This window comes from Phocoena phocoena, chromosome 4 (assembly GCF_963924675.1).
Source record: "Phocoena phocoena chromosome 4, mPhoPho1.1, whole genome shotgun sequence".
Classification (NCBI taxonomy): Eukaryota; Metazoa; Chordata; class Mammalia; order Artiodactyla; family Phocoenidae; genus Phocoena; species Phocoena phocoena.
Genome location: NC_089222.1, coordinates 16594953 through 16622830, shown reverse-complemented (window position 1 = coordinate 16622830; position 27878 = coordinate 16594953). Strand labels below are relative to the sequence as shown.

At 37.3% G+C, this 27878-nt stretch overlaps 1 protein-coding gene across 1 annotated transcript in view; it reads left to right on the top strand.

Annotated features, from left to right (window-relative positions):
• The first annotated feature begins 1883 nt into the window (after positions 1–1883).
• The window catches only part of TOPBP1 (DNA topoisomerase II binding protein 1), a 77698-nt gene continuing 51703 nt past the window's right edge, over positions 1884–27878 (top strand). Inside the window, exons 1-10 of the mRNA XM_065876205.1 lie at positions 1884–2009; positions 2650–2740; positions 5024–5158; positions 6631–6774; positions 7441–7622; positions 8856–9052; positions 10800–10979; positions 11705–11865; positions 13574–13737; positions 13884–14134. Coding sequence (XP_065732277.1) covers positions 2657–2740; positions 5024–5158; positions 6631–6774; positions 7441–7622; positions 8856–9052; positions 10800–10979; positions 11705–11865; positions 13574–13737; positions 13884–14134 — 1498 coding nt within the window. The 5' untranslated portion in view covers positions 1884–2009; positions 2650–2656. The remainder of the gene's footprint in view (positions 2010–2649; positions 2741–5023; positions 5159–6630; positions 6775–7440; positions 7623–8855; positions 9053–10799; positions 10980–11704; positions 11866–13573; positions 13738–13883; positions 14135–27878) is intronic.

Sequence of the window (27878 nt, the reverse complement as noted above, 5' to 3'; positions counted from 1 at the left end):
CTAAGGGACTGCTATTCAAGCAAACGTTAATATGCATCAGAATCATCCTGAGGGCTTGTTAAAACACAGAGCAGCAGCCCCATCCCAGACCCCAGCAGACCTGCAGTCAGACTCAAGAACGCTCACATCTAACAAGTTCTCAGGCGACACTGATGCCGCTGGTCCAGACACCACACTACCTAGAGAACCACTGCTCTAGCCAATGCCCAAGACTAGGTACCTCAGGGACAGACACAGAACCTCTCTGCCCATGTGGAGACACGGATGGGAAAACTCGTCACCTGGTCTCCTAGTCTGAAGAGGAGATCAATTCCCCAGCTATTCAAAGCCAGCCACTAAAAGCTAAAGGGCTGATTTCATCTTCATCCTCCTCCTCTTCAGTAGCAGCATCTATGACTCCCCTCCTCCCCCTCTGAGGCATCCACTGGGCCCCAGAAATGTCAGGAATGGGCTCCTGCCCCAGTGCAGACATGGGTGGCAGTATGTGACAGGGAGCACTGCGGTGGGTCAGGAAGGGCAGGGGTCTCCAGTCACGGCGCCTCTGCCCAAACCCAGGTGCAGCCACTTCCCGGCTGTGTGGCCCTGGGCAAGTCACACCGTCCCTGAGCCTCACTTGCCCATCTACGTGATGTGGCCAGCGATGTGCATGTTCTAGAGGACTGCCGAGCAGAGCGAGCAGAAGCAGTCCAAGCAGGAGCCCTCTGTCCGCTGTGACATGCCCCACGACAGACCTGCTCCTTCACGATGGACTGCGGCAGTGTCATCTCTCTCTCTCTTTTTTGTTTAACAACTCTACTAACTTTGGTTTATTTGTAAGGCTTTCCTCACTTCCTCCCTGACAACAGGCCTTTACCTTTGAGCCTCAGTGTTACTGATTCTGACTCACGTTCCACAGGTGTGTTCACTCACACACTGCTGATCTTTGCCATCTTGAGACACTAAAAACAATTGAAGTACAGGTCATGAAACTGTCACATTACTCAAGTCCTGATTTTCTCAATCTCAGTAGTCAAGAATAAAATGAGGAAAAACGCTAACTAAGCAGTTTGTCATTGGCCATCAACAAGCGGAGATCCTGCAGTCCTATTTCACCTCCTCTCCCCTGACCTGTGCTATTTGAACATTAGGTGCCATCCCAGAATCTGCCCAACACTCGGGGAATTACAGAGAAAGAAAATGAGATGCTCACTGAAGGGGGTTGGTGTGGCACTCCTGAAGAAGTTGGCAAAGACCCCTTTGCACCAGGTGTGTAATTCACGTCATCCTGACATCTTTCTTCCCTTTAGACCTCTTGGCTGTGGTAGCTGGTGGGTACATTCGTACTATACTGGAGGAAAAAGAATCCAGTCCGCCAGTCCATGGAATCAAAAAGACTTGGATGCAGTCTTAATTCTACCACTTACTGTGAACTTGAACCCGTCATATACCTTCCCTAAGCTTCAGTTTTTACATCTGTAAAATGGAGACACCACCATTTGACTCACAGAGTTGTTTTGGATGATAATATATGGTTTCTCAGTATAAAATATTTATTAAAGAAACCTTTTTCCTGCCTATAATTTTTGATGTGCTAGGGCCTCCTCTAAGGAACTGGCCTGCGGCCCCACCCGCTAGCCGTGGGCGCTTGGCCAGCTCCCAGCGGAGCACAGGCCCGCTCTTGCGAGCCCTGATCGCCAGGCTCCCACCTCGAGGCTCCGACCTCAACGCTCCTGGTACCCCTTGCCCCGGGCCCAGCGCGCCACGCGCCCCACCCACCCCCGCAGCCTTACGTCTCCGCCCTCCTCTCGCAACTGCGGTGGCGTCACTTCCGCCGGAAGGGGCGGGCGCGTCCGCGCGGCTGGCGCGAAAGTTGGGTCGCGGTTCGGCAATTTCCGGGTCTGCGCTTGCTAGGGCCGGGGGCGCCGCAGGGGGCGGCGGTTGTGCGCCGGGCTGGCGCCCGACCCCAGCCGCCGTCCCACGGGCCGCGGGGCCCCCCACTCGTCGCCTGGAGACTCCCAGGCTCCACCGAGGTGAGTGAGGCTCGGAGTAAGGACCCAGCTCCCTCCCGCCGCCCCGCTGGGGGGTCGTGGTGCTGCCTCTGGCCTTCCGAGCCCTGGTTTCCGGACCTTGTAACCGGCCCCTGGACCGGCGGATAGGACTTAGACGCCGGAGAGGGAGTAACTGCGGCTGGACCGAGAGCTGGGCCTTTCCCTGGGACCTGGGGAGCTAGAGCGTCCGGCCTTTTAGGCGCCTGACTTTGCTGGCTGGCTTTCATGTTTATGTTTGAAGTCCGTTTATTGAGGGCTGAACCTACCTCGAGGGCCGCGGATACCCACAGGGACCGATTCGTTCTGAGCATCCTTAAGCATAATGCAATTGAATGACTATTGGCTTAGGGGACTTAGCCCCAGAGCAAAGGCCCTAGATATATTCAGTTTAGCGTACATTAATTTCGTTCTCTGATTTGCAAGGATTGGTGTTGTCATCTTTTTCCTTGATTGTGCCCACATTTCATTGTTTGTTACAAATCGTAATGGACGAATTCATGGGCAAGGCCGGAATGTTTGTGCTGTGGCATTCTTGTCTTCGCAGAAGAATAGGTGCTTTAAAACATTTAACTTAATATGTAATGTGTTTTTGTTCTTGTTCATGGTTCCTTTATTTTGACAGTTCAGAAATGTCCCACAATGATAAAGAACCGCTTTTTGTGAAGTTTTTAAAGTCTTCAGACAATTCTGAATGTTTTTTTAAAGCTCTTGAGGTAAGACTACTTGAAAATGTCTTGTTTGATGCTGTGAATTCATTTTCTTGTTTTTAGTGTTTTTGATTTATTAGGCCTTTTTGTCTTAGTCATAGTTATTTTATTTTCATGATAGTTTTACTGTAGTCTACATTCATAAGTATCTCATTGTTACACAGTTTTGAATTGATATTAGTATATCACTGTATTTTGGGGGGCTTGAAATCTTTAATGATATTTCTATTGACAGTGATGGACCTACTATTCTTGGAAATTGTTTTCTTTTGTCTACTAACCATAGACCTTTGTGTGTTGAAAAAATTTGAGTCAGTCCTATATTGGTTACACTTCATTTTTGTTGTTGTTAATTGTTAACTATGTCTCATTATGTACAGTATTATATTATCTAGGTAGTGTAGAGCCTTGCTACTCACAGACCACAGTAGCATCACCATGGCCTGAGAGTTGGACCCCAACTCAGACTTACCAGTTGGAATCTGCTTTTTAACAAGATCCTGTGTACGTTAAAGTTTAAGGAACACTGTTGTAGCAGGTTTTTCTTTAAAGTTCATTCATTGAGCAAACAATTATTGAATGTCCATCATCTAAGAAGCACTGTTCTAGTACTTGGGATATATCAGTGATGAGATCAGGCAAATATCCATACTTTCTCAGAGCTTACATTCTATTCTAGCTGGAGGAAATAGACATTAATCAGACATATAAATGAGTAAACTGTAATGTTAAAGGTGCCACGTGCTATGGGAAGAGAAAAACAAAGCAGGTTAAGGTGTTCTGGAGGTTGTTTGTTGGGGGAGAAGGGAAAGTTACAATTTACTTTAAATGGAGTGTGATCAGGGTAGACTTTATGGAGAAGATGATATTTGAGTATACTTGAAGGAGGTGAGAATGAGCCATGTGGATATCTGAAGAGGAAGGTTTCAGGCAGAGGAAATAATCATACACAAGCCCTGGGAAAGTGCTTGCGGTGTCTGTCCTGCTTTAGTGTGGCTGTAGTGTAGTGAAGAAGGGAGGTGGAAGGAATGCTAAGGTGTGCTTTAGAGAGTAAGAGTAAAGGAGGTCATGAAGGGCCTTGTGGGCCATGGTAAAGACTTTGGCTTTTTCTTTCAGTGAGATGGAGAGCCACTGGGGGCTTTTAATCGGAAGAGTAACATGATCTGACTTAATCGTTTTAAAAGGATCACCCTAAGTATTTAATGTAAGGACTTCAAAATTTGTTCAGAAAATATTCGAGTGTTTACTGGGAGCCAGGATATTTTGGCAAACAAGATAGATCATGAAATTTTCATTCTTAGAAGGGAGAGAGACAAAAACAGTATGTGTATACGTGTGTGTGTGTGTGTGTGTGTGTGTGTATATATACACACGTGTATATATATACACACGCGTATATATATACACACACGTGTGTATGTGTATATATATATATATATATATGTATACTATCTATGTTATTTTTCTTCATAAAATACACTAGAGGGATAGGGAAAGAATATTTTAGAAAAGGGTGATAAGGAAAGGCATCTCTGAGGAAGTGACATGTGAGCAGATGTGGTTGAAGTAAGGTAAGTCAGGTGAATTCCTGGGGGGAAGAGTATTCCAGGCAGCGGGAAAAAGAGTAAAACCTCTAAATGAGGTCATGCTTAGTTTGTTCTAGGTTGCAAAAGAAAGCAGGAGTGGCTAGGGAAGAGTGAGCAAAAGGGATTAGAGGAAGAAGGTAAGTGTGGGGAGACAGGCAGGGGCCAGACTCTACAGTCTTATAGGCAATTGTAAGAAACGTGGATTTTATTCTGAGTGTGGTGGGAAGCTGCTGGAGGTTTTTTGTTTGTTTGTTTTGCGGCACATGGGCCCCTCACTGTTGTGGCCTCTCCCGTTGCGGAGCACAGGCTCCAGACGCGCAGGCTCAGCGGCCATGGCTCACAGGCCCAGCCGCTCCGCGGCATGTGGGATCTTCCCGGACTGGGGCACGAACCCGTGTCCCCTGCATCGGCAGGCGGACTCTCAACCACTGCGCCACCAGGGAAGCCCCACTGGAGGTTTTTAACAGGGTGACATGACCTTTTTTGTATTGTTAAAAAGATTACCAGCTGCTGGGTAGAGAATAGATTTAGGGGAAGGGAGGGAGAAGGAACCACTTTGGAGACTTCTGCACAGGTCTAGTGAGAGATGACGGTTCCTTTCAATAGGAGAAAGGCTGGTTTTGAGATGGATTTTAAAGATAAGAGTTCATAGGACATAAATACAGGTGAATTATTTCATATGCATTCTTACTTTTTCTTTCAGTCAATGAAGGAGTTCCAATCAGAAGAATATCTTCAGATTATTACAGAAGAAGAGGCATTGAAAATGAAGGAGAATGATAGATCACTTTATATCTGTGACCCTTTTAGTGGCAAAGTCTTTGATCATCTCAAAAAGGTTTGCTAACTTTTAGTGTGTTCTTTCAGGTAGTCTGTTTTTTGGTTTGCTTTTGCTTCAGTGGACGTAAGTTCTTTACTGATCATGAAGTATTTTGCAAATTATGAATTGAGAGGAATCCTTTGGTTTTGGAAGACCAGAATAGTATTTTTCAAGGTAAATCATATTACAGTAGGCTTTGGTTAGTATGTAACTTTTATATTTCAGGGAATTTAGCTTCACTGAGAATAATTTAACCCTGTAGTAATGAAGCATTTTATTGATGAAGTTCTACTGTACTTAAACTCAGTTTGATTGCAAGATATATTAGGGAAAAATAGTAGAGTAGGAAAAGACTTCAACATAATCCTTGGTTACTTACTGTCTTTCCTGTGTGCTCTTGAATTTTAGTACCTGTACTTTGTATAGGGTCTGAAAAATTATATGCTAAAGGAAGCATTTGGGGGCCAAGCATTGCTGATATACCATTGAGCCATCTTATTTCTTTTTGTTGATTCTAGAGTCTACTGACTCATTACTTTTTTGGTGTCTGGACAAGAGAGAAGCATTGAAATAAAAGTAAACTGGCTGTAATTACATCCAGATTACAAAGAAGCGATTCTTGTTTGAAGGAGAAGAAAGCATAGAAGAGTAGGTAGATGCAGTACTATCTGTACAGTATATGGAAAGTCTGTGCCCACCTTTGCCAAAAGCATTGTTGGTCTTACCCTCCTTTTGGAAATAACACTGCTTGTAAGATAGAATCAATAGCATCGAAAACTCAGTTTTCTTATGACTGATGGAAAAGATAGCAATAATCATTTACCCTGTAGATATTTATATCGGTCATGCTTTGGTGACTTTGGCAGCTGTAGGCTTTTTAGTCTGGGTTGGATGTGCTGATGTTGAGCAAGATTGTCACGTTTCTCAGTTATCAATGAAAGTGATACCTTAGGAGAAGTCTTTGTAGGTCTTCCTTGGAAAGACATTGAGTTGCGAACAAAGTATTTAAAAAACAAATGTAGGAACTGCCTAGGATTGTACATTTTTTGTAGCAGAATAGGTTTTTTACAGGGGGGTTAGTTGGGCTCTCAACACTTTTTAACCGCTTCATTGGCTGGCTGCTTCATTTGAAAAGTAAATGTAGATATTTCCTAATTATTATGGCATAAGACTGTTACTCATATCTCCTATCACTAAGATTGTGTTTGTTTCAGAAATTAAAATTTTAATGGCAATTTTAAGTGAGTGTGGCTTTTGGAGCTTATTTCTTTTGATAGCCTGCATTGTTTGATTTGCTTGTGTGTGTATGTTAACGTGTGATGTGTCTGAGAAATTATATAATGGTTATTTATTTTTCTTGTAAAAATTTGGTGGTTTTTCTGCAGTGGTCATCAACTTCTGTAAAGAATTGGTAAATACAGTATTACAAAATGTAATTTTATAAGACTGGAGGTCTTTTTCTACTTAGTAAACTTTCTCTGTTTTTGTAGCTTGGCTGCAGAATTGTTGGTCCTCAAGTAGTCATATTTTGTATGCACCACCAACGATGTGTCCCAAGAGCTGAACATCCAGTTTATAACATGGTTATGTCTGATGTAACCATATCTTGTACAAGCCTGGAAAATGATAAAAGGGTAGGTGTTGCGGTATTGAGTGGAATATCGTGGTCAATATGTATGTATTTCCACACTTAACTTTTCACTGTGTAGGGTATATTTTGAAAGACCTTGACTTGGTGTTTATGACTGATAACTAAGTCAAGATGACAGTCTATATCTTTTTTATTTTTTAATAAATTGAATACAGTGGAATCTTTTATTGCAAACTGGCTAGTTGAAGTTTTTTGTTTTGATTTAAAAAGGAAACTCACTTTTTTCCCTGTGTAATTTTCCCTGTTTGTTTTTGAGTCACATTTTTCCACCATAGTTGCTTAATCTTTTAAAAAAGGATTGAGATTTACATATAATATATGTTTTTATATATTCTATATATAATTTGTATATTTTTAAGTATCAATGTGTATGTAGTATATTAAAATATATAGTGTTTACTGTAGAACCAACATAATTAAATTCATGGAGTTGCAAGAGATAAATGTAGGAAAATAATGTATATAAAGGTAATTATTCTAAAATTTATCTTCCAAAAAGTAATTTCATTAATTATTTAACTTTATAGTGGTGAGAAACATTTGTGCATTCAAGCTAACAACAAAAGATGTTTATGGGATATTGTATAAAAAAATGGAAGAGATATTGTTTCTTTCAGTATTAACAATATATTTTCCTTTGGGGCTATAGGAAGAAGTTCATAAATATGTACAAATGATGGGTGGACGCATATACAGAGACCTTAACATATCAGTAACTCACCTTATTGCAGGAGAAGTTGGTAGCAAAAAGTATTTAGTTGCTGCAAACCTGAAGAAACCTATTTTACTTCCTTCCTGGGTAAAAACACTTTGGGAGAAGTCACAAGAGAAGTAAGAAAGATATTCAGATATTTTCTAGATTTGAATAAATGATGCATTCAATCACTTTGGCACATTGTGGGTTTTCATAGGGGAGGTTTTATGGTTTCCTCTTTGGATTTGTTATTTGGGGACAAAAATAGGATCATTACTCTTCTCTCCAATGAAAACAAAAGGTAATCTACAAGCTCTTATTATCAAGGTATAAGTTGATAGGTGGAATGGGCTATGGGCTTTAGCATTAGCTACAAGGTAAGCAATGCTTTGATAATAAAATGGTTTTCAGAAGTAAACATTTATAAAATAGTGGAGAAAATCAGTGTGGCAACTGGAGCTTTTATGTTGCGTTTATCCTTCAATAGTGTGCTAACATGTTAAGATGGAGAGTAAATTTTAGCCCCTTTGGCATTCGTATTCCCTCCCAAAAGAGACATATTTAAGGTTGAATATAAACACATATAAGCCATTAACTGAGATGTGATCATTCAGTAAACATTAACTGAGCCCATATTATGTACCTGGCCTGAGTTAGGCATTAGATATAAGTGGAGAGCAGAACAGGACAGCATCCCTGCCCTCATGGAGCTTAGAGCCTATTTCAAAGGATAGAATTGAGTTTCCATTAGAATTAGATTAACAACCAATAAGTCCAGGTACCACTGTTTGAATTAAACAGGCATTTTCCAGTCTTCCTTTCAACACCATCTAGCACATCTTAAACACGTCTCCACGTTGGCACCCTGATTCCTAGCCTGTTTCGTCAGCACATCTGCCTAGCACGGCAACAGAATGATAATGATATTTTTGTTGGCATTCTGACAAAAAGCATTCCTTATTATTTGTATAGTATAATGGAGGAATTAAAAGTCTGTTTTTCTAGTAGGCAACCAAAGAACCTTTGGGTTTTTAGGTAGAAATTTAGACTTATAATTTTGGAAAATGCACCACTTTCACCAGCATGGATTTACAGTTAATGAAATATATTTTCCCGTAAAACAGTTTTATTTGAGAGACTCTGAAACATTAGTTTTTATTAGAGACATGGTTTGAGCTACATGAGCAATTAGTATCATTTGAAGTGTGTTTATCAGTTTCCCTTTTCTAAATAATGATTAAAATCCTAAAAAATGAGGAAAGCATTAGTGATATTTCTGTTGTTTGTCATTATTCTTCTGGTAAATTTAAACTATCTGGTATATTCAATATGTTAATGTTTTTTCCTTTTTTATTGTTTGTTTTCCCCAGAAAAATAGTTAGATATACCGATATAGACATGGAAGACTTCAAGTGTCCTATTTTTCTTGGTTGCATAATCTGTGTCACTGGCTTACGTGGCTTAGACAGGAAAGAAGTTCAGCAACTCACAGTTAAGCATGGAGGTCAATATATGGGACAGTTGAAAATGAATGAGTGTACACACCTCATTGTGCAAGAACCAAAAGGTAAAACTGTTTCCCAAATGAACAAATGCAACATTTTCTACTAGTTAACATTTTAAGATCATTATAGAATACCTTTTACTTCTGACATGTCATAAATCTGCTATGGTTTTTTTTCTTGCAAACATAGTTTGGTTTATAATCTTTAGAAAACTTACATGACTTCCCAAGTCTTTATCAGGTCATTGAATAAATATTAAAAAACAAAAATTTCCAGTGGGGTTTTATCTAAATTTATTTTCAGATCTTTTTTTGTTTGTTTTTTAAGTCCCCACACGGTTACCCAGTACTTAAGAGATGAGAGATTTGGATGAATAACAAGAAAGCTAATAGATGTCGCTAAATTACATTTCTTTCTAATTATAAATTTTAAAGGCTTGGCTTAGTTTTTAGTTGAATGAATTAGCCTTACTCAATGAACTACAAGTTTTAACTTGAAGATGCACCTTGCAGAACATGAGACAACTAAAAGAAGAAAAATATATTACCAAGAAGAAGAATTCCTTAAAATTGCAGTTAATTTTGGTGTTCTATAACCTTTATTCTGGAGAATACTTTTTTTTTTCTTAACATCTTTATTGGGGTATAATTGCTTTACAATGGTGTGTTAGTTTCTGCTTTATAACAAAGTGAATCAGTTATACATAAACATATGTTCCCATATGTCTTCCCTCTTGTGTCTCCCTCCCTCTCACCCTCCCTATCCCACCCCTCCAGGCTGTCACAAAGCACCGAGCCAATATCCCTGTGCCATGTGGCTGCTTCCCACTAGCTATCTACCTTACTACGTTTGTTAGTGTGTATATGTCCATGACTCTCTCTCTCCCTGTCACAGCTTGGAGAATATTTTTTACCAGTACTCTTAAAATATATAAAAATTGATAAGAGCAGAGTTTTATTAATATTTTTATTATATCTTTTTATATCTGTACTGTGTTTTATTAAGCTCCCTAACTAAGTAGAATTAGAAAAAATTAAAATTAATAATTGTCTTTAAGTGAGAACTTTGGGTATGGCCAATTATGATATTATGATTGTGAGTAAAGTTGATAACTGCTATTGGTTTTCTGAATCTAAAGACAGTACATCTCTCAGCTCTCATGAACGTCAAAGAAACCTTTCTTGTTATTGTTTACTATATATTGTCCTCAGTTTCTCTATACCGTTTCAAAATACATTGTGTTAAAAAGTTTTTTTAAGGCAATAAAAGATACGTAATTTTAACATGACTTATTTAACTATTTGCCTCTCTATCCTGGACTTCAAGTAGAATCCTGTTGACATAGGAATAGTCTCTTGAAAGTTGCTGTTTTTTATATTGCAGACATTTATCATTTTCACGGTTATTTTATACAGTTTATTAAACCACATAATTCTGTGAGTTATCCCCATGTTACAGATTAAGAAAATGGTTTAAAGAATTTAAATGATGGAGGCTGTACTTGAAAATATTGAGTTACCCCACAGTTGCCTCTGTCTCTGTGCAGTTTTGTAAAAGATAAACCCCCTCACATAGCATCATAGCATGTGTATTTAACAACACATAGAAAATATAATTGAGCAATAACCTAATATATTACCTTTTAATACACTGTATAGCATACTGTTAAAAGTAAGAGTAATTGCTGGTAACTTTAATATTGTCCCAGGTAGATTTTTTTTATAACCTGTCATTTAAATATTTCTGCAAAGATTTTAATGGTTTGCATTTCTCTCTCTCTCTGTTTCTCTTTCTTAATGAACATAATAGGTCAAAAATATGAATGTGCCAGGAGATGGAATGTACACTGTGTGACTGTGCAGTGGTTTTTTGACAGTGTTGAGAAAGGTTTTTGTCAGGATGAATCCATATATAAGACAGAGCCTAGACCAGAAACAAAGACTATGCCTGATACTTCAACTCCTACTGGCCAGATCAACACAACTAATAGTAAGTCTCTTTCGGATTAAAGTAAACAATCACTTTTAAGACAGTCAGTTTTCTGTGTAAGAATTGATTTGTTAATAGGATCAGGGAGGTACAGTAGGAAATTCCATCTTTTCTTGCTATGCTTCCAGGTATAATTGTATAATAAAATAACTGAATTGTATTAAAAAATTAGTCCAGAACTCCTGATATTTCTTTTTATAATGAGTGCGTACTTTCATACCCTCATGTAATGCACAAGATTATTAAAGAAATTAAGAATGTTAATAAAGACTTAAGAGAATTAATTTTTTAAAACTTGACTGGCAGGTATTAGTACATTTTCTTTATTAGTTTGCTACAATTGTTAAAGATCATCTGTATTCATATAAAATTTAAAACCATTTCTGTTTTGGAGGTATTAATGTTGGCAATTTAACAAATGTTATAAATTTTTTTTCAAATGTAACTTTCCTGGACCTTAAAGCCAGCAACTTCAGATTTTTATTGGAAGCAAGTCACTATTAAGAGAATGCATTAAATATATTTTCATTTAAATAAGATATGAGGCTTAATTAGTTTCATTTTCCCTTTTCATACTTTGCCACCAAGATTTCAGTAAAAGCATTTGAATCTTACTTTAGAAATTGTTCATGGCTCTTTTTGTATAAGAAAAGTTCATGTGTAGGAAAATATGTAATCACAATTATTTTATCTCCATAAATTACATCTTTGTTTTCAATATGTAGGTTATGCTCTTTCAGATGTCAGCCATATTTCCAACATCAGTGCAAGTTGCATAAATGAATCGACATGTAGTTCAGTTCTTAATAGCAAAGTGGAGCCTACACTTGAAAATCTGGATGTCAGTGCATTTCAGGCACCTGAAGATTTATTAGATGGTTGTCGGGTATGTCTTTATCATGTAATAAATGCAGTAAGTGATAATATACTTTAGTACTTGTAGCTTCACTTTGAAGACCCTTTAGAGTTGGGCTTGTTCCTTATTTACGTAAGCCCTCCACTCTAGCCAAGCAGATGCACTCATTATGCCGTGTCTATCTTTTAGCTAGGGGCTCTATGCCTGGGGTGTACCTTCATCTCTCATCCATTAAAAGTTCATATCATTTTTTTCAACTCTTCTCTGAACCTTCCTAATAACTACCTTAATCTTTCCATCTACTGTGTTTTGAGAGCATTTAGTTTCTGAACCACTTAATGAGTTTTTATTTATAGCTATCATTTATTAAGTGTTTATAACATGCTAGACAGTGTGCTAATTATTTCATATACATTGTTGATACGTTTTATATATAATCCCATTTAATTCCCACAAATAACTCTAAAACAGATAATATTGAGACTGATACTTAGAGGATTAAAGTTCCTGTTCAGAATCTCACAGACATTAAGTAGCCAGACATCTACTCCAAAGCCTATATTCCTAACCATTAGGTGTACTGCTTTGTTTAATATCTCTTGGGCTATTTTATTTTTTAGTGTCTGAGTAACTATCTTATAAGTGCTTTTGATGGGATCATCATATATATATCTCCTAGAACTGAATACTTAATATATTCTTGTTTGTAGAATCAATAGGCTAAGCATTAATTTTAGAGTAGCAAAGATTTAACCTTATTTTATTGTTAAGGAAATTGGGCAAATTACCTTCCTTTCTATACTTTTAAAACTTAGCAGTTTACTAGCAGAACAGGAAGTGTGTTGTGTAATCTTTTATCTAGACTATACTAATTCTGGATATGACTTAATTATTCGTATAGAAAAACATATGATTCCTTATTTTTGTTAAAGTGTATTCTAGTGATGGAGGTTATTTAGTTTGGGATATAAATGCAGTTAGAAATAGATTGGTCATTAAGAAGTTTTTTAAAGACACGTTATGTAAAATAGAGTTGAAGAAGATAGTTACATTGATTAAATTGGTTTAAATACATACATAACCCCATCCGTGCCTCCAAAAGTATATATATACATATTGATAGTTAAAAATAAGTTACTGCTTACATATCATCCTAAGCATTCTGCTTAGCTCTTTGACTTAAATTTTCTTGTTTAATCAACTCTGTGAAAAAGATATCTCAATATATAAGTAAGAAAATTGGTTTAAAGTGTCTGAGTATCTTGAGGTGGTCATGTGGTTAATCATTGGCAGCTGAACCAAAATTTAAACCTAGCTTTTCTGAATTCAAGTGTTTAACACCAGTTTATTTCTGTAATTACTTTAAAATTTAAAAGTGGTAAGAACAATTTAAGAAGCTACCTGATTTTAGAAATTGCTATGCACTAATGTTCAGAAGATAATTGAATTATTCTGGCTTCTATTTTATTTAAAGCCTCAGAATACTTATCAAGCAGTGTCTACTGTAAAGGGTAATAATGCTATGGGATTGTGAAGAAATGATAAAATTTAAGAATATTTTAAAATTCAAACCTTCAGAATATACGTCACTTCTTAATGTATCTTAAAGTGTAAACAAGAGTTGTCTTATTTACGCACAATGGATTTAGATATATGCTTTTAATAAATAGGTTTCTATTGAGAGAAATAAGCCATTTTAAATACATTAATCTAAAGTAAATGTTTTCTTTCTTTGCAGATCTATCTTTGCGGTTTTAGTGGCAGAAAGCTAGATAAACTGAGAAGACTTATTAACAGTGGAGGTGGAGTTCGCTTTAATCAGCTCAATGAAGATGTAACTCATGTTATTGTGGGAGATTATGATGATGAATTGAAACAGTTTTGGGATAAATCAGCCCACAGGTTTTGTCAGTTTTTAATTCAAAGCAATTTCTACTCTGTGATAATTTTTTTTAAATTGCATGTCCTGGCAATTATGTAAACTGCATGGCAAGTGGGATTGTGGTCCTTATAGTTTAAACTAATATATAACTGTACTATTTTTGTAGGCCTCATGTAGTGGGAGCAAAATGGTTGCTAGAGTGTTTTAGTAAAGGTAATATGCTTCCTGAAGAGCCATATATCCATGCTAACTACCAGCCCGTGGAAATTCCAGTTTCAGACCAACCTGAAAGTAAAACAGCCCTTTTAAAAAGGAAGAAGAGCAGCTTCTCTAAGAAAGACTTTGCTCCAAATGAAAAGCATGAGGAAACTGATGAAGATCTGCTCTCTCAATATGTGACTAATAACCCAACCATAGGTAAGAAAGAGTGATTAGTGTTTACAGTCATTAAATATTTTGGTAGCAGAATACATACATATGTGATTTCTGCCAGGTTCTCTAGAATTTAGTTAAACTAACGTTTTTCTTCCCTTGAAGTTTTATGTGTGTCACTTCTTTTTTTTAAGCAGGCAAGGCTAAGGGATTCTGGACCTTCTGACTCCCTCTTCTCTCTTCAACTCACTTGTTCCTCTTAGATCTGTTTTATACACAGGCATTACTTGGTTTGTGTGAGTTTGTAACACCCTGAACTTTTATTTTAACCTTGTAACAAATGCCTCTTACTTGGTAATTGTGCTCTTTGATGGGTATAATGCTGCACTGTAGACTACCATCTCAGGATGTAGTCTCAGTGTGGTAAGCAAAATTGCCAGTAAAGAGTTGTGGGCAGCATTTCTTATTTTTTTACTCTTTATGCTTTGTTATTCTTCTCTCATTTTGCCTTGTTCCTGCCCTCCACCCTTTTTTTTTTTTTTCTGTTGTGGTTTTATTTTGTTGCAGTTGTTTCAATTATAGTTTTATTTTTTTCTAGTATATTTTATATCTTTCTAATTGTATTTTGTTTTCTATTCTTTGATATTGTACTGATCTGTCCCTCCCCTCCCCTCCCCTCCCCCATGAGGCTTACGGATTCTTGGTTCCCAGGCCGGAGGTCAGGCCTGAGCTCCTGTGGTGTGAGCTCTGAGTTCAAATCTCTGGACTAACAGAGAACATCAGACCCCAGGGAATATTAATTGGAGTGACACCTCCTGAAGGTCCTCATCTCAGCACCAAGACCTGGCTCTATCCAACTGCCTGCAGACTCCAGTGCTGGACATCTCAGGCCAAACAACCAGTAAGATAGGAATACAGCACCACCCATCAAAAAAAAAAAAAAAAAAAAAAAAGAAACAACAAAAAACTATGTTGCAGGCGATGGAGCAAGGTAAAAACCTGCAAGACAAATAAATGACGACGAAATAGGCAACCTACCTGAAAAAGAATGCAGAGTAATGATAGTAAAAATGATTCAAAACCAGAATGGAGAAAATACAAACAACATTTATCAAGGATCTAGAAGAACTAAGGAGCAAACGAACAGTGATGAAAAACACAATTACTGAAGTTAAAAATACTCAAGGAATCAATAGCAGAATAATTGAGGCAGAAGAAAGGATAAGTGAGCTGGAAGATAAAATGGTGCAAGTAACTGTGAGGGAGCAGAATAAACAAAAAAAAGAATGAAAAGAATTGAGGACAGTCTCAAAGATCTCTGGGACATTAAACGCACCAACATTTGAATTATAGGGGTCCCAGAAGAAGAAGAGGAAAAGAAAGGGACTGAGAAAATATTGGAAGAGATTATAGTTGAAAATGTCCCTAACATGGGAAAGGACATAGTCAATCAAGTCCAGGAAGCGCAGAGAGTCCCATACAGGATCAATCCAAGGAGAAACACGCCAAGACACATGTTTATCAAACTATCAAAAATTAAATGCAAAGAACAAATATTAAAAGCAGCAACGGAAAAGCAACAAATAACATACAAGGGAATCCCCATAAGGTTAACAGCTGATCTTCCAGTAGAAACTCAGCAAGACAGAGGGAGTGGCAGGACATGTTTAAAGTGATGAAAGGGAAAGACCTACAACCAAGATTCCTCTACCCACAAGGATCTCATTCAGATTCAACAGAGAAATTAAAACCTTTACAGACAAGCAAAAACTAAGAGAATTCATCACCACAAAACCAGCTTGACAACAAATGCTAAAGAAACTTCTCTAGGCAGGAAGCACAAGAGATGGAAAAGACCTACAGTAACCCAAAACAATTAAGAAAATGGGAATAGGAACATACATATCGATAATTACCTTAAATGTAAATGGATTAAATGCTCCAACCAAAAGACATAGACTGGCTGAATGGATACAAAAACAAGACCCATATATATGCTGTCTACAAGAGACCCACTTCAGATCTAGGGACATATACAGACTGAAACTGAGGGGATGGAAAAAGATATTCCATGCAAATGGAAATCAAAAGAAAGCTGGAGTAGCAATTCTCGTATCAGACAAAATAGACTTTAAAATAAACACTATTACAAGAGACCAAAAGGACACTACATAATGATCAAGGGATCAATCCAAGAAGATATAACAGTTGTAAGTATTTATGCACCCAACATAGGAGCACCTCAATACATAGGGCAAATGCTAACAGCCATAAAGGGGAAATCGACAGTAACACAATCATAGTAGGGGTATTAACACCTCACTTTCACCAATGAAGAGATCATCCAAAATGAAAATAAAGAAGGAAACACAAGCTTTAAATGACATTAAACAAGATGGACTTAATTGGTATTTATAGGACATTACATCCAAAAGCAGAAGAATACACTTTCTTCTCAAGTACTCATGGAATATTCTCCAGGATAGACCATATCATAGGTCACAAATCAAGCCTTAGTAAATTTAAGAAAATTGAAATCGTATCAAGTATCTTTTCCAACCACAACTCTTTGAAACTAGATATCAGTTACAGGAAAGCAATCTAAAAAATACAAACATATTTAGGCTAAAAAATACACTACTAAATAACCGAGAAATCACTGAAGAAATCAAAGAGGAAATCAAAAAATACCTAGAAACAAATGACAATAGAAACATGATGACACAAAACCTCTGGGATGCAGCAAAAGCAGTTCTAAGAGGGAAGTTTATAGCAGTACAATCTTACCTGAAGGAAAAAGAAATATCTCAAACAACCTAACCTTACACCTAAAGGAATTAGAGAATGAAGGACAAAAAAACCCCAAAGTTAGTACAAGGAAAGAAATCATAAAGATCAGATCAGAAATCAATGAAATAGAAATGAAGGAAACGATAGCAAAGGTCAGTAAAACTAAAAGCTAGTTCTTTGAGAAGATAAAATTGATAAACCATTAGCCAGACTCATCAAGAAAAAAAGGGAGAAGACAGATCAACAGAATTAGAAATGAAAAAGGAGAAGTAACAACTGACAGTGTAGAAATACAAAGGATCATGAGAGATTACTACAAGCAACTCTATGCCAATAAAATGGACAACCTGGAAGAAATGGACAAATTCTTAGAAATGCACAACCTGCCAAGACTGAATCAGGAAGAAATAGAAAATATGAACAGACCAATCACAAGCACTGAAATTGAAACTGTGATTAAAAATCTTCCAACAAACAAAAGCCCAGGACCAGATGGCTTCACAGGCGAATTCTATCAAACATTTAGAGAAGAGCTAACACCTATCCTTCTCAAACGCTTCCAAGATATAGCAGAGGGAAGAACACTCCCAAACTCATTCTACAAGGCCACCATCACCTTGATACCAAAGCCAGACAAAGATGTCACAAAAAAAGAAAACTACAGGCCAATATCTCTGATGAACATAGATGCAAAAATCCTCAACAAAATACTAGCACACAGAATCCAACTGCACACTAAAAGGGTCATACACCACGATCAAGTGGGGTTTATCTAAGGAATGCAAGGATTCTTCAGTATACACAAATCAATCAATGTGATACACAATATTAACAAACTGAAGGATAAAAATCATATGGTAATCTCAGTAGATGCAGAAAAAGCTTTCGACAAAATTCATCACCCACTTATGACAATAACTCACAAGAAAGTGGGCACAGAGGGAACCTACCTCAACTTAATAAAGGACATATATGATAAACCGACAGTCAGTATCCTTCTCAAAGGTGAAAAACTGAAACCATTTTCTCTAAGATCAGGAACAAGTCAAGGGTGCCCACTCTCACCAGTATTCAACATAGTTTTGGAAGTTTTACCCACAGCAGTCAGAGAAGAAAAAGAAATAAGAGAAATCCAAATCGGAAAAGAAGAAGTAAAACTGGCACTGTTTGCAGATGACATGATACTATACATAGAAAATCCTAAAGATGCTACCAGAAAACTACTGGAGCTAATTGATGAATTTGGTAGATTATCAGGATACAAAATTAATGCACAGAAATCTCTTGCATTCCTGTATACTGACAAGAGAAAATCTGAGAGAAATTAAGGAAACACTCCCATTTACCATTGCAACAAAAATAATAAAATACCTAGGAGTAAACCTACCTAAGGAGATAAAAGACCTGTATGCAGAAAACTATGAGACACTGATGAAAGAAATTAAAGATGATACAAACACAGAGATATACCATATTCTTGCTTTGGAAGAATCAATATTGTGAAAATGACTGTAGTACCCAAAGCAATCTACGGATTCAATGCAATCCCTATCAAACTACCAATGGCATTTTCCACAGAACTAGAACAAAAAATTTCACAATTTGTATGGAAACACAAAAGAACCCAAATACCCAACGCAATCTTGAGAAAGAAAGCCAGAGCTGGAGGAATCAGGCTCCCGGTCTTCAGACTATACTGCAAAGCTACAGTAATCAAGACAGTATGGTGCTGGCACAAACACAGAAATAGAGATCAATGGAACAGGATAGAAAGCCCAGAGATAAACCCCTGCCTATAATGGTCACCTTATCTTTCATAAAGGAGGCAAGAATATACAATGGAGAAAAGACAGCCTCTTCAATAAGTGGTGCTGGGAAAACTGGACAGCTACATGTAAATGAATGAAATTAGAACACTCCCTAACACCATATACAAAAATAAACTCAAAATGGATTAAAGACCTAAATGTAAGGCCAGACACTATAAAACCCTTAGAGGAAAACATAGAACACTCTATGACATAAATCACAGTAGGATCCTTTTTGACCCACCTCCTAGAGAAATGGAAATAAAAACAAGTAAACAAATGGGACCTAATGAAACGTAAAGCCTTTTGCACAGCAATGGAAACCATAAACAAGATGAAAAGACAACCCTCAGAATGGGAGAAGATATTTGCAAATGAAGTAACTGACAAAGGATTAATCTCCAAAATATACAAGCAGCTTATGCAGCTCAATATAAAAAAAAAAAAAATCCAAAAATGGGCAGAAGACCTAAATAGACGTTTCTCCACAGAAGATATACAGATTGCCAGCAAGCACATGAAAGGATGCTCAGCCTCATTAATCATTAGAGAAATGCAAATCAAAGTTACAATGAGGTATCACCTCACACTTGTCAGAATGGCCATCATCAAAAAATCTACAAACAATAAATGCTGGAGAGGGTGTGGAGAAAAGGGAACCCACTTGCACTGTTGGTGGGAATGTAAATTGGTGCAGCCACTATGGAGAACAGTATGGAGGTTCCTTAAAACACTAAAAACAGAACTACTCTATGACCCAGCAATCCCACTACTGGGCATGTACCCTGAGAAAACCATAATTCAAAAAGAGTTATGTACCACAATGTTTATTGCAGCACTATTTACAATAGCCAGGACATGGAAGCAACCTAAGTATCCATGGATAGATGAATGGGTAAAGAAGATGTGGCAATGTATACAATGGAATACTACTCAAGCATAAAAAGAAACAAAATTGAGTTATTTGTAGTGAGGTTGGTGCACCTAGAGTCTGTCTTACAGAGTGAAGTAAGTCAGAAAGTGAAAAATACCATATGGTAACACATATATGGAATCTAAAAAAAAAAAAAGGTTCTTATGAACCTAGGGGCAGGACAGGAATAAAGACGCAGACGTAGAGAATGGACTTGAGGACACAGGGAGGGGGCAGGGTAAGCTGGGATGAAGTGAAAGAGTAACATTGACTTATTTACGCTACCAAATGTAAAATAGCTAGTGGGAAACATCTGCCTAGCGGGTCCACCTAGAGGGTTGGGATAGGGAGGGTGGGAGGGAGACGCAAGAAGGAAGAGATATGGGAACATATGTATATGTATAACTGATTCACTGTTACAAAGCGGAAACTAACACACCATTGTAAAGCAATTATACTCCAATAAAGATGTTAAACAAACAAAACAACTCAATACACAGAACGTTCTATAGAAAACTTATTAATATGATATCTAATATTAAAAATATTTCATTCTTATATACCAGCAAACAGTTCAAAAATGTAATTTTAAGACATAAAAATTAAAATATCAAAAAGAACAAATGAACATAATATAAATAGAAAACAAAAAATTAGGAATACTTATAACACAGCATGTGCAGGATCTTATGAGTGTGGTTATACTTTATTGAAAAACATTAAAAAAAGATAAAACTGTATGCTGATATTCTGTATTCATGGAAAGGAAGAATTTTTCATTGTAAAGTTGTCAATTCTGCTCCAAATTATAAATTTAATAGAATCCCAACCAAATTCCCATACTGATTTATGCAAACTGACAAACTAATTTAAAAAATTAGAAGCAAAGGTCCAAAAAAAGGGTAAGACACTTTTGTAAAGAAAATTGGAGAGTCCTTTTATTTCAGATATCAAAACATTTTACACAAAGTTATTATAATAAGGTGGTTTATCAATGCAGTATCTCAATGGAACAGAATAAAAAGCTTAAACACAGATCCCCATTTAACAGACCCTTAATAAATGACAGGGGTGGCAGTGCAAATTAGTAGATAAAGGATGGCCTGTTCAATAAAAAGTTTGAAAACAAGTGATTATCCACATGGATAATCTGAACACTTCTTATCAAATACAAAAATCAACTCCATGTGGATTGAAGACATAACGTGGGAAGGCAAAATTTTAAGACCTCTAAAAAATATACATAAAAGTAACTTTATGACCCTCAGATAGGAAAACTTGTATAAAATAGAAAACCACAAACCACAAAATAAGATTGAAAAATCCAACTACTTTAAAGTATTCGTCAAATAACACTCAAAAAGATGCTCTACCTTATTAGCAGTCAGTTATAAGATTAAAACCACAATGAGATCCCACTTTACATCCATCAAATTAATAAGAATTTCAAAGCCTTATGGGAAATTCTAAATGTTGAAAGGATGTGCAATAGGAATCCTTACTATTGTTCTAGTATAAAGTGGTAAACTAGAACAAACACTTCAGAAAGCAATATGCATTATGTAAGAAAGTGGAATATGTACATATCCCAGGAATCAGCCAAGCCAGCCCTAGAAAAATTCTTGCTCATGTGCACAGAGACGTGCATAAGAACAATCTCAGCAGTACGGTTTGTACTGTATTGGCAAAACAACAAAGCAAAACCAAAAAAAACACTAAAAATATCCTTAGGTGGAAAAATAAATTGTGGTATGTTCATATACCAGTGTGGTACATTCATAACCAGTTACTTGGATGAGATGAATATCTCTCATGCTGAGGTTAGGTTAGCAAAAGAGTATATACCATGTATCACTTATATAAGTCAAAATACACGCAAAATGAAGTAGTGTATATATTACTTACAGTTATATACATGTTGCAAACCACAAAGAAAATGGGAAGGGATTCACAGGAGAATTTTGGCCAAGTAAAATATTTTATTTTTTCTAATAGATTAGTAGTATATGGTTACTCATTATTCTTTATATGTTTTTAGATGTATTAAATACTTCATAATAAAATTTTTAACACCTTTATCAGAGTAAAATTGCTTTACAATGGTGTGTTAGTTTCTGCTTTATAACAAAGTGAATCAGTTATACATATACAGATGTTCCCATATCTCTTCCTTCTTGCGTCTCCCTGCCTCCAAATCCCACCCCTCTAGGTGGTCACAAAGCACCGAGCTGATCTCCCTGTGCTATGCGGCTGCTTCCCACTAGCTAGCTATTTTACGTTTGGTAGTGTATATATGTCCATGCCACTCTCACTTTGTCACAACTTACCCTTCCCCCTCCCCATATCCTCAAGTCCATTCTCTAGTAGCTCTGTGTCTTTATTCCTGTCTTACCCCTAGGTTCTTCATGACATTTTTTTTCTTAAATTCCATATATATGTGTTAGCATACAGTATTTGGTTTTCTACGGATTTACTTCACTCTGTATGACAGACTCTAGGTCCATTCACCTCATTACAAATAGCTCAATTTCGTTTCTTTATATGGCTGAGTAATTTTCCATTGTATATATGCACCACATCTTCTTTATCCATTCATCCAATGATGGACACTTAGGTTCTTTCCATCTCCTGTCTATTGTAAATAGAGCTGCAATGAACATTTTGGTACATGCCTTTTTTTTTTTTTAACATCTTTATTGGGGTATAATTGCTTTACAATGGTGTGTTAGTTTCTGCTTTATAACAAAGTGAATCAGTTATACATATGTTCCCATATCTCTTCACTCTTGTGTCTCCCTCCCTCCCACCCTCCCTATCTCACCCCTCTAGGCGGTCACAAAGCACCGAGCTGATCTCCCTGTGCTATGCGGCTGCTTCCCACTAGCTATCTACCTTACATTTGGTAGTGTATATATGTCCATGCCTCTCTCGCGCTTTGTCACAGCTCACCCTTCCCCTTCCCCATATCCTCAAGTCCCTTCTCTAGTAGGTCTGTGTCTTTATTCCTGTCTTACCCCTAGGTTCTTCATGACATTTTTTTTTCTTAAATTCCATGTATATGTGTTAGCATACGGTATTTGTCTTTCTCTTTCTGACTTACTTCACTCTGTATGACAGACTCTAGGTCTATCCACCTCATTACACATAGCTCAATTTCGTTTCTTTTTATGGCTGAGTAATATTCCATTGTATATATGTGCCACATCTTCTTTATCCATTCATCCGATGATGGGCACTTAGATTGTTTCCATCTCCGGGCTATTGTAAATACAGCTGAAATGAAAATTTTGGTACATGCCTCTTTTTGAATTATGGTTTTCTCAGGGTATATGCCCAGTAGTGGGATTGCTGGGTCATATGGTAGTTCTATTTGTAGTTTTTTAAGGAACCTCCATACTGTTCTCCATACTGGCTGTACCAATTCACATTCCCACCAGCAGTGCAAGAGTGTTCCCTTTTCTCCACACCCTCTCCAGCATTTACTGTTTCTAGATTTTTTGATGATGGCCATTCTGACTGGTGTGAGGTGTACCTCATTGTAGTTTTGATTTGCATTTCCCTGATGATTAATGATGTTGAGCACTCTTTCATGTGTTTGTTGGCAGTCTATATATCTTTGGAGAAATGTCTATTTAGGTCTTCTGCCCATTTTTGGATTGGGTTGTTTGTCTTTTTGTTATTGAGCTGCATGAGCTGCTTGTAAATTTTGGAGATTAATCCTTTGTCAGTTGCTTCATTTGCAAATATTTTCTCCCATTCTGAGGGTTGTCTTTTGGTCTTGTTTATGGTTTCCTTTGCTCTGCAAAAGCTTTGAAGTTTCATTAGGTCCCATTTGTTTATTTTTCTTTCTATTTCCGTTTCTCTAGGAGGTGGGTCAAAAAGGATCTTGCTGTGATTTATGACATAAGAGTGTTTTACCTCTGTTTTCCTCTAACAGTCTGATAGTTTCTGGCCTTACATTTAGGTCTTTAATCCATTTTGAGCTTATTTTTGTGTATGGTGTTAGGGAGTGATCTAATCTCATACTTTTACATGTACCTGTCCAGTTTTCAGAGCACCACTTATTGAAGAGGCTGTCCTTTCTCCACTGTACATTCCTACCTCCTTTATCAAAGATAAGGTGACCATATGTGCGTGGGTTTATATCTGGGCTTTCTGTCCTGTTCCGTTGATCTATATTTCTGTTTTTGTGCCAGTACCATACTCTCTTGACACTGTAGCTTTGTAGTATAGTCTGAAGTCAGGGAGCCTAATTCCTCCAGCTCCGTTTTGCATTCTCAGGATTGCTTTGGCTATTCGGGGTCTTCTGTGTTTCCATACAAATTGTGAAATTTTCTGTTCTAGTTCTGTGAAAAATGCCAGTGGTAGTTTGCTAAGGATTGCATTGAATCTGTAGATTGCTTTGGGTAGTAGAGTCATTTTCACAATGTTGATTCTTCCAATCCAAGAACATGGTATATCTCTCCATCTGTTTGTATCATCTTTAATTGCTTTCATCAGTGTCTTATAATTTTCTGCATACAGGTCTTTTGTCTCCTTAGGTAGGTTTATTCCTAGATATTTTATTCTTTTTGTGCAATGGTAAATGGGAGTGTTTTCTTGATTTCACCTTCAGATTTTTCATCATTAGTGTATAGGAATGCCCGAGATTTCTGTGCATTAATGTTGTATCCTGCTACTTTACCAAATTCATTGATTAGCTCTAGTAGATTTCTGGTAGCATCTTTAGGATTCTCTATGTCCTCTGCAAACAGTGACAGCTTTACTTCTTTTCTGATTTCGATTCCTTTTATTTCCTTTTCTTCTCTGATTGCTGTGGCTAAAACTTCCAAAACTATGTTGAATAAGAGTGATGAGAGTGGGCAACCTTCTCTTGTTCCTGATCTTAGTGGAAATGGTTTCAGTTTTTCACCATTGAGGGTGATGCTGGCTGTAGGCTTGTCATATATGGTCTTTATTAAGTTGAGGAAAGTTCCCTCTATGCCTAGTTTCTGGAGAGTTTTTATCATAAATGGGTGTTGAATTTTGTCAAAAGCTTTCTCTGCATCTGTTGAGATGACCATATGGTTTTCCTCCTTCAGTTTGTTAATATGGTGTATCACATTGATTGATTTGCATATATTGAAGAATCCTTGCATTCCTGGAATAAACGCCACTTGATCCATGGTGTATGATCCTTTTAATGTGCTGTTGGATTCTGTTTGCTAGTATTTTATTGAGGATTTTTGCATCTATGTTCATCAGTGATATTGGCCTGTAGTTTTCTTTCTTTGTGACATCCTTGTCTGGTTTTGGTATCAGGATGATGGTGGCCTCGTACAATGAGTTTGGGAGTGTTCCTCCCTCTGCTGTATTTTGGAAGAGCTTGAGAAAGATAGGTGTTAGCTGTTCTCTAAATGTTTGATAGAATTCGCCTGTGAAGCCATCTGGTCCTGGGCTTTTGTTTGTTGGAAGATTTTTAATCACAGTTTCAATTTCAGTGCTTGTGATTGGTCTGTTCATATTTTCCATTTCTTCCTGATTAAGTCTTGGCAGGTTGTGCATTTCTAAGAATTTGTCCATTTCTTCCAGGTTGTCCATTTGATTGGCATAGAGTTGCTTGTAGTAATCTCTCATGATCTTTTGTATTTCTGCAGTGTCAGTTGTTACTTCTCCTTTTTCATTTCTAATTCTATTGATTTGAGTCTTCTCCCTTTTTTTCTTGATGGGTCTGGCTAATGGTTTATCAATTTTGTTTATCTTCTCAAAGAACCAGCTTTCAGTTTTATTGATCTTCGCTGTCGTTTCCTTCATTTCTTTTTCATTTATTTCTGATCTGATCTTTATGATTTCTTTCCTTCTGCTAACTTTGGGGTTTTTTTGTTCCTCTTTCTCTAATTGCTTTAGGTGCAAGGTTAGGTTGTTTATTTGAGATGTTTCCTGTTTCTTAAGATAGGATTGTATTGCTATAATCCTCCCTCTTAGAACTGCTTTTGTTGCATCGCATAGGTTGTGGGTCGTCGTGTCTCCATTGTCATTTGTTCCTAGGTGTTTTTTGGTTTCCTCTTTGATTTCTTCAGTGATCACTTCGTTATTAAGTAGTGTATTGTTTAGCCTCCATGTGTTTGTATTTTTTACAGATCTTTTACTCTAATTGATATCTAGTCTCATAGCATTGTGGTCGGAGAAGAAACTTGATACAATTTCAGTTTTCTTAAATTTACCAAGGCTTGATTTGTGACCCAAGATATGATCTATCCTGGAGAATGTTCCATGAGCACTTGAGAAAAAAGTGTATTCTGTTGATTTTGGATGGAATGTCCTATAAATATTAATTAAGTCCATCTTGTTTAATGTATCCTTTAAAGCTTGTGTTTCCTTATTTATTTTCATTTTGGATGATCTGTCCATTGGTGAAAGTGGGGTGTTAAAGTCCTGTACTATGAATGTGTTACTGTCGACTTCCCCTTCTATGGCTGTTAGTATTTGCCTTATGTATTGAGGTGCTCCTATGTTAGGTGCATAGATACTTAAAATTGTTATATCTTCTTGGATCGATCCCTTGATCATTATGTAGTGTCCTTTGTCTCTTCTAATAGTCCTTATTTTAAAGTCTATTTTGTCTGATATGAGAATTGCTACTCCAGCTTTCTTTTGATTTCCATTTGCATGGAATATGTTTTTCCATCCCCTCACTTTCAGTCTGTATGTGTCTCTAGGTCTGAAGTGAGTCTCTTGTAGACAGCATATGTATGGGTCTTGTTTTTGTATCCATTCAGCCAGTCTGTGTCTTTTGGTGGGCACATTTAATCCATTTACATTTAAGGTAATTATCGATATGTATGTTCCTATTCCTATTTTCTTAATTGTTTTGGTTTTGTTATTATAGGTCTTTTCCTTCTCTTGTGTTTCTTGCCTAGAGAAGATCCTTTAGCGTTTGTTGTAGAGCTGGTTTGGTGGTGCTGAACTCTCTCAGCTTTTGCTTGTCTGCAAAGGCTTTAAGTTCTCCATCAAATCTGAATGAGATCCTTGCTGGGTAGAGTAATCTTGGTTGCAGGTTTTTCTCCTTCATCACTTTAAATATATCCTGCCAGTCCCTTCTGGCTTGCAGAGTTTCTGCTGAAAGATCAGCTCTTAATCTTATGGGGATTCCCTTGTGTGCTATTTGTTGTTTTTCCCTTGCTGCTTTAATATGTTTTCTTTGTATTTAACTTTTGATAGTTTGATTAATATGCATCTTAACGTGTTTCTCCTTGGATTTATCCTGTATGGGACTCTGTGTGCTTGGTGGACTTGATTAACTATTTCCTTTCCCATATTCGGGAAGTTCTCAACTATAATGTCTTCACATATTTTCTTAGTCCCTTTCGTTTTCTCCTCTTCTTCTGGGACCCCTATAATTCGAATGTTGGTGCGTTTAATGTTGTCACAGAGGTCTCTGAGATTGTCCTCAGTCCTTTTCATTCTTTTTTCTTTATTCTGCTCTGCAGTAGTTATTTCCAGTATTCTGTCTTCCAGGTCCCTTTCTGTTCTTCTGCCTCAGTTATTCTGCTATTGATCCCTTCTAGAGTATTTTTAATTTCATTTATTGTGTTGTTCATCATTGCTTGTTTCATCTTTAGTTCTTCTAGGTCCTTGTTAAATGTTTCTTGCATTTTGTCTATTGTATTTCCAAGATTTTGGATCATCTTTACTATCATTATTCTGAATTCTTTTTCAGGTAGACTGCCTATTTCCTCTTCATTTGTTAGGTCTGGTGGGTTTTTCATCTTGCTCCTTCATCTGCTGTGTGTTTTTCTGTCTTCTCATTTTGCTTAACTTACTGTGTTTGGGGTCTCCTTTTTGCAGGCTGCAGGTTCATAGTTCCCGTTGTTTTTGGTGTCTGTCCCCAGCGGCTAAAGTTGGTTCAGTGGGTTGTGTAGGCTTCCTGGTGGAGGGCACTAGTGCCTGTGTTCTGGTGAATGGGGCTGGATCTTGTCTTTCTGGTGGGCAGGTCCACGTCTGGTGGTGTGTTTTGGGGTGTCTATGGACTTATTATGATTTTCGGCAGCCTCTCTGCTAATGGATGGGGTTGTGTTCCTGTCTTGCTAGTTGTTTGGCATAGGGTGTCCTGCACTGTAGCTTGCTGGTCGACGAGTGAAGCTGGGTTTTGGTGTTGAGATGGAGATCTCTGGGAGATTTTTGCCATTTGATATTATGTGGAGCTGGGAGGTCTCTTGTGGACCAGTGTCCTGAAGTTGGCTCTCCCACCTCAGAGTCACAGCACTGACTGCTGCCTGCAGCACCAGAGCCTTTCATC